General features: G+C 42.5%; 1 protein-coding gene across 1 annotated transcript in view; it reads right to left on the reverse strand.

Annotated features, from left to right (window-relative positions):
• The window catches only part of LOC137910855 (proton myo-inositol cotransporter-like), a 36,033-nt gene that overhangs the window by 4,492 nt on the left and 18,324 nt on the right, over window positions 1–13,217 (reverse strand). Inside the window, exon 4 of the mRNA XM_068755271.1 lies at window positions 8,542–8,650. Within this exon, the coding sequence (XP_068611372.1) occupies window positions 8,542–8,650 (109 nt within the window). The remainder of the gene's footprint in view (window positions 1–8,541; window positions 8,651–13,217) is intronic.

The following is a 13,217-nucleotide window of genomic DNA, read 5'->3' on the forward strand; positions in this document are numbered from 1 at the left end:
ACAATGTGAAAATGACAACTAACGACTAACTGTGAAGCACTAACACACAAAAATGAGTAAAATCACTGTTTCTGTTGTCAGCAGTGCAGCGGGCAGGGTTCCATCTCCAGCCTCCAGAAATGAGGACATTGTTTTCCTTACCGCTGAGCAAAGACGTTTCTTTCAAGCATCTCAAAAACAGACTCCGAGACCTTGAACGCTGGCAAGTGTCATTATGCACCCCTGTAAAGCCTCCCGTGAAAAAAGGTGATATTTACCAAACAGCTAGAGAATAGAAGGCGATAGATGGAAAATAGTAACGTGTCACGCCTTACAGGAAGTGATACCTCAGACTGAAACACTTAACGACCAGTACGCATCACAAAGTGAGAAGAAGCCAAGCTAGATCAGAAAGAAACACACTTCTGTGGGTCTAGTTTTGGGATCTTCTTAGACTGATATTTCAGTGCGACTGTATTCCTGTTGAATATGTTTTTGCATATTGTTCAGGCCTATTGGGCTCCACACCATCCAATGTGGGACAAACAAGCTAGCAGCTCGTGATCCGTAAAGCTCCGATCCCAATAGCCCCAACACTTGTTAAGATAAATCTGCTGCCAAACGGCAGAAGTGTCTGAACATCATGTCAAACCTTTTGACTCGCGGGCCACAATGGGTTCTAAAATTTGCATGAACAAGAAAGAATTCGGCCTTTTACAGGTAACATTACAGGGAAAAAAAATAATTTAGTTGTGTGTTTGCAGTGTAAAAAATGTAAAACATATAATGACAATAAAAAGCTAATCTTAAAAAGGTAAAATGAATGAGGTTTAATTATAATAACATTTTATGATATCATTTGGAAAGGTTCAGCGGGCCGGATTAAAAAGCCCAAGGGGCCACATATGGCCCCCGGGCCGTAGTTTGCCCATGCCTGTGTTAACCCCAACTTTACTTCTGGTTATGGTGCTGCTGGGATTGAGTTGGGATTGGACCAAAGAACAGCTGCACAAATGTCCTTAGAAATAATGTTATTTCCACTTACATGTATGAAATAACCCCCAAATAGGAATCAACCTTTTCCCTCTTTGATGCCCCCCGCCCCCACTGTGAATCACACGAGAGACCCCGCCAAGTGCTGCAGCAAAGCAAACTAGAGAAGGTGTGATCTGGCCTCAACCCCAGGCTAAAAATGGAAACATGGATCCGCACGCCTGTCAGTCCTCGATCCCAAAGCCCTCAGTCAACACGTTAACGGAGAGCAGCGACACTTACATCAGCAGGGAGACAGCGAGATGCAGCGGGGGAAGGGGGGGGGGGGGGGGGGGGGGGGGGTAGCTGCAGGGAGAAGATGGGCTGAGAGAGAATATAACACATTTCTTGCAGAGGTCACAGAGTTGTCGACTCGGCCGAGTCATTTACAAACTCAGCTGCTAAAACCTGCGGTTCTCTTTTATAGATTATAGACGTGTTTTTTTCTCGACTCCTCCTTGCGTGTGATCGCTCTGCGCCGTTGAGCCTCGATCACAGGGGTGGTGGCGAAAAGATGATTCATGGCCGACATTTACTGAGACATTACTGGGTCGTCTCTGAGGAGTTCACAGCACCAGGTTTGTGTGTGCGTGTGTGTGTGCGTTTTAGCCCATTAGCCGTGAACCACAAACGTAGCATTTCTGAAAACTACCACCCAAGTATCTCACTGCTTTGTGACCTTTTAGAGAGAAGCTGCTTTCAGCCGTTTCTCTCATGAGTCATTCAAATCATCGAACCCCGAAGAGAGCAGGTCATTCTTTTTTTTTTATTTTTTTTTACCTCATGCCATGTAAAAATATATCAAAAGCAATGAATTGAAATAAAGCCAGTAGAACTTCGTGGGGCCACACAGAGTCAAACAAATACTCACACCTACGGACAATTTTTGGGGATAAATTCGCCCGTGTCACATGTTTTTGGAGGCGGGAGGAAGAGGTGAACCCAGAGAAAACCCACGCAGGCATGGGGAGAACATACAAACCGCATGGATTTGAACCCGGCACCTTCTTGCTGTGAAGCACTGCGCCACCCCCAAAGTTTCCATCATATTTTTAAAATGCTTTGCCACAATGAGGTCAGACTGGTGCTCTTTATTATATCTCATTACCTGCTCTCCTGCAATTCTGGAGAACTAGTGCCATCAATAGTATCCATTAATCACAAGTACATAATATTAAGTATTTTCAGGTAGTTTTCCCTGATAGTGTAAAAATATGATCTAACTTTGGACGGGAATTTGATTGCTAACAGATGAACTGACAGATACAATCCATATTAGCTCTGGATGGATTCAACACGAGTCGATATATTTTTCTGGTATTTACATTCATTTTTTACAAACATTCCCTTGCTGTAAAAATAACGTGGGTATAAATCAAAGCAGAATATACACTTTGAAACATTGCTCTCTGATCCACGCATGTTAATGCGTGGATTTTTTGTTTAAGGGTGACCCATAAGACCACGGTGACCTGAAGCTGCAGTTTTTGCTTTAGCCTCGGTAACAAATGACAAATGTTAAAATGAATTATTTTTGCGTCTCTTTCCAGACAGCCAAAGATGGAAGATAAAACAATACATCTGATATTCAAATCTTTATGCAACATGTTTTGTAGTTGATATGCTAACACAGAACCAAACGGAGCTTCCCGACTGACGGCGAAAGTCGTGACCCTGCTGGAGCGGACGCTGATGAAGGATGACAGCCCTCTATACGAGTGTGAGGGCGTGAAGGAGAAATAGAGGGAAGGCTTCTCTCCTCTAGAAGACACAGTGCTACTTATTGATGGCATCCTGATCTAATGATAATAACAGAGTGAAACGTATGGGTGTTGTAGTGGGTGGGTGGGTTGCCAATGGATTAAATATGCATAGAATTAAGATGACAAGTAACTATTTAGATAAAAAAAAAAAGAGACAAAATAAAGGAAATAACACATGTAGCAGTAAATCCTACGGTGCAGACTAAGAGCTGAATAATTAACTGATTTAACAAAAGCCTTTGTTTAAAAGGAGAGAGAGAGAGAGAGTTGTGGCAGAACTGCAGTTTGGTTTGTTCCAGATATGTGAGGTATGAAATGTATTTTGCGTGTTCAGTTTTGGCTCTGGGGAAAGAAAGCAGACCTGTCCCAGATAACTGAGTCCTGGACAGTTCAGAAATGTGCTACATGGAGCAGCGGTTGTTTTTTGACAGACAGGGAGTCGGCGCGACGTTCTGAGACTGATGCGATCCATTCTCCTGCTGTTCACGAGGCATTTTGGCTGCGGCGTTCTGAATGGGCTGCAGCGGGTCTGATCGATCGCTTGAAACGATGTACGGACACGCCGTTGCAGCAGTCAGTTGAAATGAAGACGAACGCCTTGGGCGAGGCGTTTCAAATCCTGCTGAGGCAATTAATCCCCAATATGTCTTAAGGCGATGGTGACAGAAGCAGAGAGACTAAGAAAGTGAGTGGGAAGAGGCTTGAAAGGTGAGAAAAAGAAAGTATGGTTCGGAGAAAGGACGGATGCAAGCGCAGGTGTGAAAATGAGGACAAATTGACAGACAGGGAACAACTTGGCTGCAGAGAGAGGGAGAGAAGGGGAGAGATGGGATTCTCACGGGACCTGGCCTGTTTTTCAAATGAATGCGTACAAATACAGAGCTAGTCTAGTCTAGAGCAGGAGGATTTGGGATGACGACTTTAGTTTTTTACCTTTCAGAGATACATGAAATCCTCTAGAATGCTACAAATCAGCGTTTATTGCTATGGTCTGATACATTTACCCCTCTTCACTTTTATATATTTTGGTTGTAATGTATATTTAGTTTTGTTTAAGTTGTATTTTTTTTTTGTTTTAATCTGACAACCAAAATAAAACTCATCATATCATATATATTTTCCCCTTCCACATCTGATGATCAGACGTGCTTCCGGTTTCATACATTGGTGGAGCGTCATGATTTGTCCATGAACTACTACTGTATTTTCTTCTTGTCTCCTGAGGGGTCGCCACAGCAAATCAACGCTCTCCACTTCACCCTGTCCTTTGCAACGTCCTCCCCAACACCAGCCACTCTCATGTCCTCCCTCACTACGTCCATGTCTCTTCTCCTGGGTCGACCTCTAGCCCTGTTCCCTGGCAGTTCCATCCTCAGCATCCTTCTACCGATATAGTCCCTGTCTCTCCTCTGGACATGTCCAAACCATCAAAGTCTGTCCTCTCTGATCTTATCTCCAAAACCTCTAACCTTCAATGTCCCTCTTATTGTCTCACTTCTAATCCTACCCAAGCCCCACAAACACATTTCAAGGCATATCAGGCAGATATTAACCCCAAAAGATGCAGAAAAAGTTGTCCATTATTTTGTCTTCCAGACTGGATTACTGCAATCCATTACTGTCCGGCTGCCCCAAAAGGTCTATTAAACATCTTGAGCTGATCCAGAACGCAGCAGCTCGTGTTTTGACAGGAACCAAGACAGAGAACACATTTCCCCTGTTCTGGTGTCTCTGCATTGGCTTCCTGTTAGATCACGAATTGAATATAAAATCTTTACGCTCACCTTTAAAGCCCTCAACAGTCAGGCCCCTCCTTACCTTACAGAGCTGATTATGCCATATTGCCCAACTCGACCCCTGCGGCCCCAAAATAATGTTTCTCAGGAAGGGGATATCGATGGCTTGGAGACAGCGGAGGAGGCTTACATGACTAAGCTGACATACAAGCAAAAACATGTCTAATTCGGGCATTTTGCTCACCATGTGGACCACACACACACACACACACACACACACACACACACACACACACACCACGTAAGATGGTGTTTGTGATATTTCCAACATGACATTTGTCTGCGGGACCATCTGTGAGGGCCAACTGCTGTGTCAACGACAAAACATCCAACTGCCCACTGACAAGACATTACACAGCATGCAACGTACTTGTGTGAAAAACTTTGTTCTCAATATAAAAAGGGAGGATGCGATACATAAAACGCTCCAAGCCACGTTCCATTCCCGTATTCTGCCTTTAGTAGTTGAAAGATGGAACTGGTACGACCTAGAATACGTTCACACCTCTGTGACAGCAATGCCCCCCTGAAATTTTTGCACACAGGCAGCGCCGGGGATTTTACCGCGTCACTCTAGATTATATGTGACTTTATTAGGATATAGACAAAGGAGTGAACGCACTGTGTGAGGAGGGGCTGTGGTGGGATTAGGATTTCATTTCCAACACCCTCTACCTTGTTTCTGATTGGCTTGATATTCTTATAAAGCCACTGAACCTGGAAAAGCAGACATTTACTAATGTCATTTGGTTAACGATGTTAGCTATGATAAGGTGATATGAAACAAACAAGTGGCTAACCTCTGAAAAATCTAAATTTACACTCGTCAGGAATTTGCATGCAACATCAGTAAGAATTTAAATTGCAGTAGTTAGCATGGAAAATACAACCTGGAATTTTCTGCTATCGTTTACTGACATATGCTTTGGTCTCATTCGTCTTTGGGTTTTTCTTTTTTCTAATTAGTGACTGTTCCATCTGGACCAGTACACTCTGATCATGTCTGGGTCGACTCACCTGCTACACCTTCCTCCTCCTCCTCATCATCAATGTCATCGCTCCTTTTGCCCTCATCTTCCTTTCTACCTTTTCCCTCTTTCCTCTCCTGCTCATTTAATCTCTCCATTTTATTTCCTCCGATGCTATGTCAACACATCCCTCTGACACACACACCAGGTTGCAGTGACATTTACATGCTAGATTATGTTGCTAATTAAGTCAAAATGATCCAATGGCTAATGTATCTAATTTGACCCTCTGTTGTTTCTCTATTTCCTGCTGTCATGGCTGAACAAGCGAGACGGCTAGACGGCTAGTGAAGTAGAAAAATGGAGAAGTGCCATCCCAGAATGTTCCAATCCATCTTTGTAATCAGTAGACGTACGGTCAGGGACACAAAGTCATGTGTGCAGAAAGACAAATTGAGCAAACAAAAAACCAGATGTGTCTGGTTCCTGAGGGATGTAGTATTGACAAAAGTATTTCTCATCAAGCAGAAATCTCTGACAATCGAGATTTGTATTTTTCTGTGTGTGTGTGTGTCTGTGGTGGTTTTCACATCGCCAGACAAATGTGTTGAGATCTGACTTAAAATCAATCTGCTGTAAAACAACAGCAACAACAAAACAGTATTAAGTGTGTGACCGGTATATTATTCTTCAGTTTGTGTTCTGTGGACACAAAATATGTATATATTTGATCATTTGTCAACCGTACATTTGTTATGCAAGTGGAGTCAAAGTCTGTGTGAGGTCGGGCCATATCAGGTCTTCCACAAATAAAGAAAGATGAATCCAGACTTAACCTCTCGCCCATAACAAGCATATCTTACTTCCCCCAAATAATTATTACCCTCTTTCCAGCATTTATAACAACCAAAAACTAAAAAAACAAATTCTTGATATTCATTCATTGAATAATAATAAAAAAAAGAAGAAGTCATAAAACCATAAACTTTCATATTGTCCTGCGGCCACAAATTATCATCCTTGGGGCCACGAGTTTGAGATCCCTGCTCTCGAGAGTGCAATTATAATCAAATTGCATTTGCCTGTTATCTTGACTGAGTTGGTCCTGTGAGCTTTAAAACAAATACGGTAAAGCGCTTTAACGATGCAAAACTTTATGAAACATCCCAAGTTCACCTTCAAGGTGACTGGATATCTTTGTCCCCAAAAGAAATCACTGCAGACACCGTGTTAGGTGTGTCGGCTCTGACATCACTGCGACATCTGGTGTAGATTTATATGAGGGGAAGAGAAATGCTACAATACAGAAGGAATAAAATATCGGTCAAATAGTGATCACCAACAGGATACGGTCGCTATTGCCAGCTGTGATGGATTTAATCGCCACCACATGAAACCACAGTGAGTATTTTTGGTAATTAAAGGACAATCAGATTTCAATTTGTAGTCCAGACACACATTTAAATGCTCTGCCACTGCTGACAACATATTTGAGATAAACTAACAGACCCTTTTTATAAATGCTATAGAGACAGGTCAGGGAGAGCAGAGCAGTGTTGGATGTACTTTATCCTCTCTGCTGTTCAGACTGTTTGCGTGAGATGAAGATGAATGCAGATGCAGATTAGATTTGTGACCACCTGTGCCAACCACAGCTCCCAGCCTCTTCCTGTCCAAAAGAGATGGGAGCAGGCGGCGTGCAAGATACAACATTAAAAGCTGTTTACTGAATATAAAATTAACTTTGGTAGAGCTGCAGGCAAACTGAGCTGACAGCTCAGAGACTGAACGGGAAACGGTGCCGACACATGAGCTAAGATGACGGGGGATGAGGTCAAAGAGATAATTGGCTGGTGGGAACAAAAGAAACAAGGGTAGGGGCTAATAAGATGCTAATGCAGGGTACGTGTTGATAATTTAGCTACTAAAGAGGGGGAAAAAAAAAACGCACAATAAAACCAGAAAGACCAGATGCAACCACGACACTCTCCTCACCTGTCTGTCCAATCAGATCTCAAGGAGCAAACACACAAATGCAAATGTTCATACTCCAAACACAAGCACCTATTGACATAAGCACACACTCTCACACACACACACACACACTCACACACACACACACACACACACACACACACGCACCCATTTCAGTCATTAACCCCGCCTGTGTGCGGACTCGGATACAAACAAAGCCGCACGCTTATCCTATTAGCTCTCGCCTTAGACAGTTGCTAAGCAACAACACATATCCTCAGATTGTTTACAGGGGCCGCAATGTAGTTCATCTCGAAGGAGAGGTGAGACGGAGACATACGACACGACCTCCTCGGATGGAGAGATAAAACGAGTGAAAGAGGAGAGGTGGGCGTCGCCACACCTGCGAGTGGGCAGTGATGCGATGACGCTGCTGATCCACGCCGTGTGACGCATCATGAAGCGTGACGGCGTGTTCTGTGATTTAATACATCAGTCATCATCATCAATGATTTGAACCCCCCCCCCCGTGAAAGAAAGAAATATAACCCCCGCCCGACACTTTAACTTTTCATCTCATGGATCATCATCTAATCTGAGGAGACTCCAGTTTGATTACGTTTTATTTGTAGCCTGTTGTAGTCCTATACTTTAGCTCATCTCTTATTCACTTGCATTGTTTTTTTAACCTTTGTACTTATTGCATGAGTTTTGCTGGAGTGTCCCCAATCTACTCATAAAAAAAAAGTACTTTTTTTTTTATGAGGAGTAGCTTGGGGAAAAAGTACTTTTTTTTAATGAGGAGTAGCTTAGGGATTACATCAAATGAAAGCATATTAACTTCAGGAGTGGGTTTTGTGCAGCTTATTTGTCCGTTTAATGATAAATACAAATGGTGTGAATGACAGATTCTACACAGGCTTCAAAAAAAAACATCTGTTGCCATGGCCACACTGAGGAGGAGAATGCAGGTGTGTGTGTGTGCAGAGTGACTGAGGTAAAGTCATCATGGTGGATGCTTTCACTCACATGACCGTGTTAATTCCTGAGAGCTGCTGGAACATCTGGAGACCACAGCCCACGAGGAGGGCTCGCCGGGTTGGGGGGTAGGCGAGCATCCGCCAGATAACGGGGCCATCTGGAGACACCAGCAGAGGCACAGCGGAAGTTAATTTCAAACTCATCATGACTTTTACTGTGAAAGGCAATAAAAGAGTTCAATTCCACAAAAGCATACCCCCCCCCCCCCCAATAAAAACACACCCTGTGTGACGCGACACCTGATTGGCGTTGGAACCAACAGCTTGACCCGCTTCTGCATGGGATGGAAGATGGAACCGATACGACCGAGAATACGTTCACATCTCTGTGACAGCAACGTCCCCCTGACATTTCTGCACACGAGACACTCCAGGCAGCGCCGGGGATTTTACCGCGTCACTTTGACCTCCCTATCATTCCCCCCCTTAAGTCTTGAAAGAGAAAGTTATCCATCCAATTATCACAGTCACTGCCTTTCTGCTCTTTCTCCAATGGTGGGGAATCTCAGTTTGTGATGAAAACAATATTTTTCGACAGCCATGTTTTGGACGCTTGTGGAGTCCCTCTTGGCTCAGCAACAGACTGTGATCTCGAACATACGCAGACAAAAGCAGATCCTTCGGGAAGGGAAGAGTTATTGGGATGAGAGAGCGACTAGACAGGCATGAAGCTGTGGGAAGACGAGGGAAACACACACAGTCGAAAGATCAGATAAATAGGCACACACACACACACACACGTGCAACAAATACACATATAAAAATAGCAAGCCGATGGATCCAAACAAGAATATACAAACATACCTTAACACAAGGGTGCGTGAGCACATGTAATCCCCCCCCCCACACACACAACATGCTATGAAGACAAAATTCTAGTTGGCCCGTTATCAAGATATGCATTCACATCTTCATATCTGTGTATGTGTGGAAAATTCCTCCGTTTTATTGTGATCAATGATCAGAAATGAAAACTTTTTATTCAAACTCCAGAATGCTTCTGGGGCCCTTGTGATGAACTGGTGGCTTGTCCAGGGTGAAAAAAAAATAATCACAAACACATATAGGAGCCTGCTAGAAATGGGTCCTAAATATAAGATACCAGTACTGTATGTCTCAAAGTCGAGCTTTAATTTGAACCTCATAGTGAAGAGCAAAATGGATTATCGTCTGAGCCATTGCCATGGCGGCACCGGGTCCAATGCGATTGTCTGATCCCTGGAGAGCAGAGCACGGGTTTGTTATCTCATTAGCCGGCAGAGAAATCAGGATTCATGAGAGTTAGCCATCAACAGGAGGGGAGATCTTGTGGCTGCATGAAGTCAAATATACCACACACACAAAAGCATGGAAACACACATCATAGAGGCACAACGTATTTTCTCTGGGTTAACAATAGAGGCATTTGCCAATTTTTCTTGCACGTGCGGCCTCATCTATGTGCACAAACGTTTGACTCAATCCTCGTTTCCTCAGTTGAACACGACGCAGCTGTGATTTAATCCGATAAAGTGAAAAATAAGAAAGGCAGTGAAAAACAAGCCGCCGAGCAACAAACACAGGGATGCACTCGAACAGAACGAGCAACCATTACGTGTCAATATTCCAAAAATGCACAAATGAACAAACGCTAAAACGGCCTATCAGTTATCGTTGAGGAAGAATGACAGGCAAACCACACGAAGCCATATGCAACGGCATCGATGCAAATCCGTGACTCGTTTCCTCCATAAAGCCGATCGTGCAGCCTGTGATCATCCTCGATCGTCATCCCTACGGATTCCCATGGATTTCGCTGCTTATTAGCATTCATACCACAGCATTCCTTGAGATCATGATACGTTTGTCTGGATAGAGAGCACAGAAAGACGAGGATATATGTTTTTTTTTAATGAGAGCAAGGTCTCCCTTCCTCTTCCTTTCATCTCTTTGATATTAAACTGAAGGTCTCTCCAATTACTGCCACTCCTCAGCTACTTGCTTTCGGGAAATACCCCAGCCTCCATTTGTGACAACCCACACAGCCAATTAGAGTAGCTATTAGGATAGCAAGTCTCGCCAGATGGTTCTTTTACATTTCAACCTGCAACCCTCGTATGAAAGCAGGACAGGAGGAGCAAAGAATCAGATGGAATCTGGCAAGGATTTAGGATTACTGTTCCCCATATTTTGAAAGGATCAATACATTTTTTTAATTTTTTAATTTTGTTTCAGTTTTCAATTCTGACAGAATTTTAATCTTATATTAAAGGGTACCGGTACTTGCTTTATTTTACATGAACATATTCAAAAGATCTATGTTTAAATCTCCACAGACAAACTCAATTTTATTACTGATTGAGTTGTACATTTCTAGTAATTTGTCCTTGAATATATCAATATTTGTTCCCGGGGTTCTGTACACACAGCTTACAATTCTATTTTTTGGATTTCTCAACGTTAATTTCCACTGATACACATTCCATTATATCTTCTATTGTAAATTATGTTTTTGATCAATTTGGTCTGATGGGCTGAGTTAGAGTTAGAGTTAAAGCAGAATTTACAGTATCAACCGGGAACAAGCGTACAGAAAGCTGGCCAATCAAGGAAACAGAAAAAACAAATCAGGTTACCGATGGAAACACAGAAGGAATTATAAAGATAGAAGCCTATGAAGTCAAGAATAGCTTTCTGTTCATCCAGTTATCGGTAAGTGGCTGCAATCAAGGACTGAATTCTGAACAGACAACCTGCCACCCTCCTCCAGTCCCTTTTCCCATCTCTAATTATCCCTTTCTCTTCTGCACTTTCCTCTCCTTCACTTCCTAATGGTACCTAAATGGTAAGGAACAGAAGGTCGGGATTACTGGTAAAGAGAACAAAAATTAGCTCTGCACAATTCACTCAATTGCAAAGAAATTGCTTAGGAACCATGGATACATACAATCATTATAAATTCAAAAGATAATTACAAATGTTATCATTTTAAATCAAGAAATTTGGAAGTTGTTTGTAAAGTAGTAATAGTAGTTTCCCATTTAGCTTCGTAGGGCACTGCTTAGTCTCTAACAGTGTATTTAAACAGCACTAACATGGCACATATAAACTATTGTTAGCCGCATTGATGTGAAATAACAGTTTGTTCCATTAGTTAGCTCGTCTGGACTGGTGTTTGGGGTTGGTATTTAGGTCAAGTTATTTTGATCATTTGTGTTCCTGTTATTTCCTTTTTTCACACCTGTGACTGACCATCTCATCACCTGTCTGCTTCAAATCACAGCTCACCAGATCTCTAGTCATCAGGCTCTTCTCATTTGTCCTTCATGCCAGCCCTGTATTCCAGCGTGTAATTCCAAAACACACAACATGCTACCCCCCCCTCTTCCTCTTTTAGTGCCAGTGCTGCAGAACAATAAAGGAAAAAGTAATAAATAAAACAAGCACTTCCCTCCAGAGACACAAAAGGCTTCGTACTACTTTTTCCTGTGTGCTCTGTCCGCCAATTGGACATCTTTTAACGACAAGACAGGGCAGAATAAAGTTTTTTTTCATGAGATGTCAGGAGTTTCTACATGCTCGTGTAGTTAGAATCTGATATCTGTGTGCTTGTGATTGTGAAAGCCAGGTACTTGCGTCAAATGTGAAGCTATCCCAGCCAGTACTAACATATATTAATGACATCATACATTTTCAAAGTCTTTTGATAAAGATTGAAACGTACAATGCCAGCATGCATTCTGCTCGTAGGGTTATGTTGACATGCAAAACCAATAGACAAGTAAATAAATAAATCGAAAGGGCTTTATTACAAATGCTTTTACTTTTTCCCTGTAACGCTACCTTTAAAAAGGCCAAATCCTTTCATGTAATAACTTTTACATGTAATTTATATTAGTTCACACAACGTTTTGACTCAAGGGCCATAATTGGTTCTAAAATTTGACAGCGGAGCCGGACTGGGAACAGATGGATGGAGAGTTTTCTGAGCCAATATAAATGACATGTAAAAGCCATCACATGAAAGGATTTGGCCTTTTACAGGTAGCAAAGCAGGGAAAAGGTGTGACAAAAGACAATCTGCAACCTGAGCCAACATCTTAAGAGAGACAAACTCATCCTTGCATTTTTAAATGGGGAACTCGCCTGCCTGTTCCTCCAAAGTAAAGGTTGTTCTGGAGAAAGTGAAAGGAGGGCTTTCACTATCCATCTCTCCATGCAGGCACAGGGGGAGATTCACGATAGATCCGTCATCGCACTCTCCTCCTTCAATTATTAATAGTTAAGCTGCTTGAATGGGAAGAGAGGAGTGGAAAGATGCCCTTTTGTTCCGTTTTTGTCACTGTTGCTTTTCCTCCCCGTTTATTCTGCAACTCGGTCACTGAGGCTCCTCACTTTTAAGACTGCTGACACACGTTTTGGAGAGTTAGAAACTCCAGTAGCCTATAGATTGTTCATTATCTGTTTCATTGCACATTTTCTTAAAGGACAATCTGAATCTACTGAACAAGTTAGATTCAGTTTAATTTTCCTTTCCTACTTGGATTTTTTTTCCAGCTAAAGTCATTAATCCTAAAAATATCACCTTTTGAATGGAAGTTCTCTGCTGGGCTCACTATGAGCAGAATTGTGCAGAAACATTTTGCTCATTTCCCCATTTTGACTGCGCAGCCATAGCTCATTCTA

Source organism: Brachionichthys hirsutus, chromosome 22, assembly GCF_040956055.1.
Source record: "Brachionichthys hirsutus isolate HB-005 chromosome 22, CSIRO-AGI_Bhir_v1, whole genome shotgun sequence".
Taxonomy (NCBI): domain Eukaryota; kingdom Metazoa; phylum Chordata; class Actinopteri; order Lophiiformes; family Brachionichthyidae; genus Brachionichthys; species Brachionichthys hirsutus.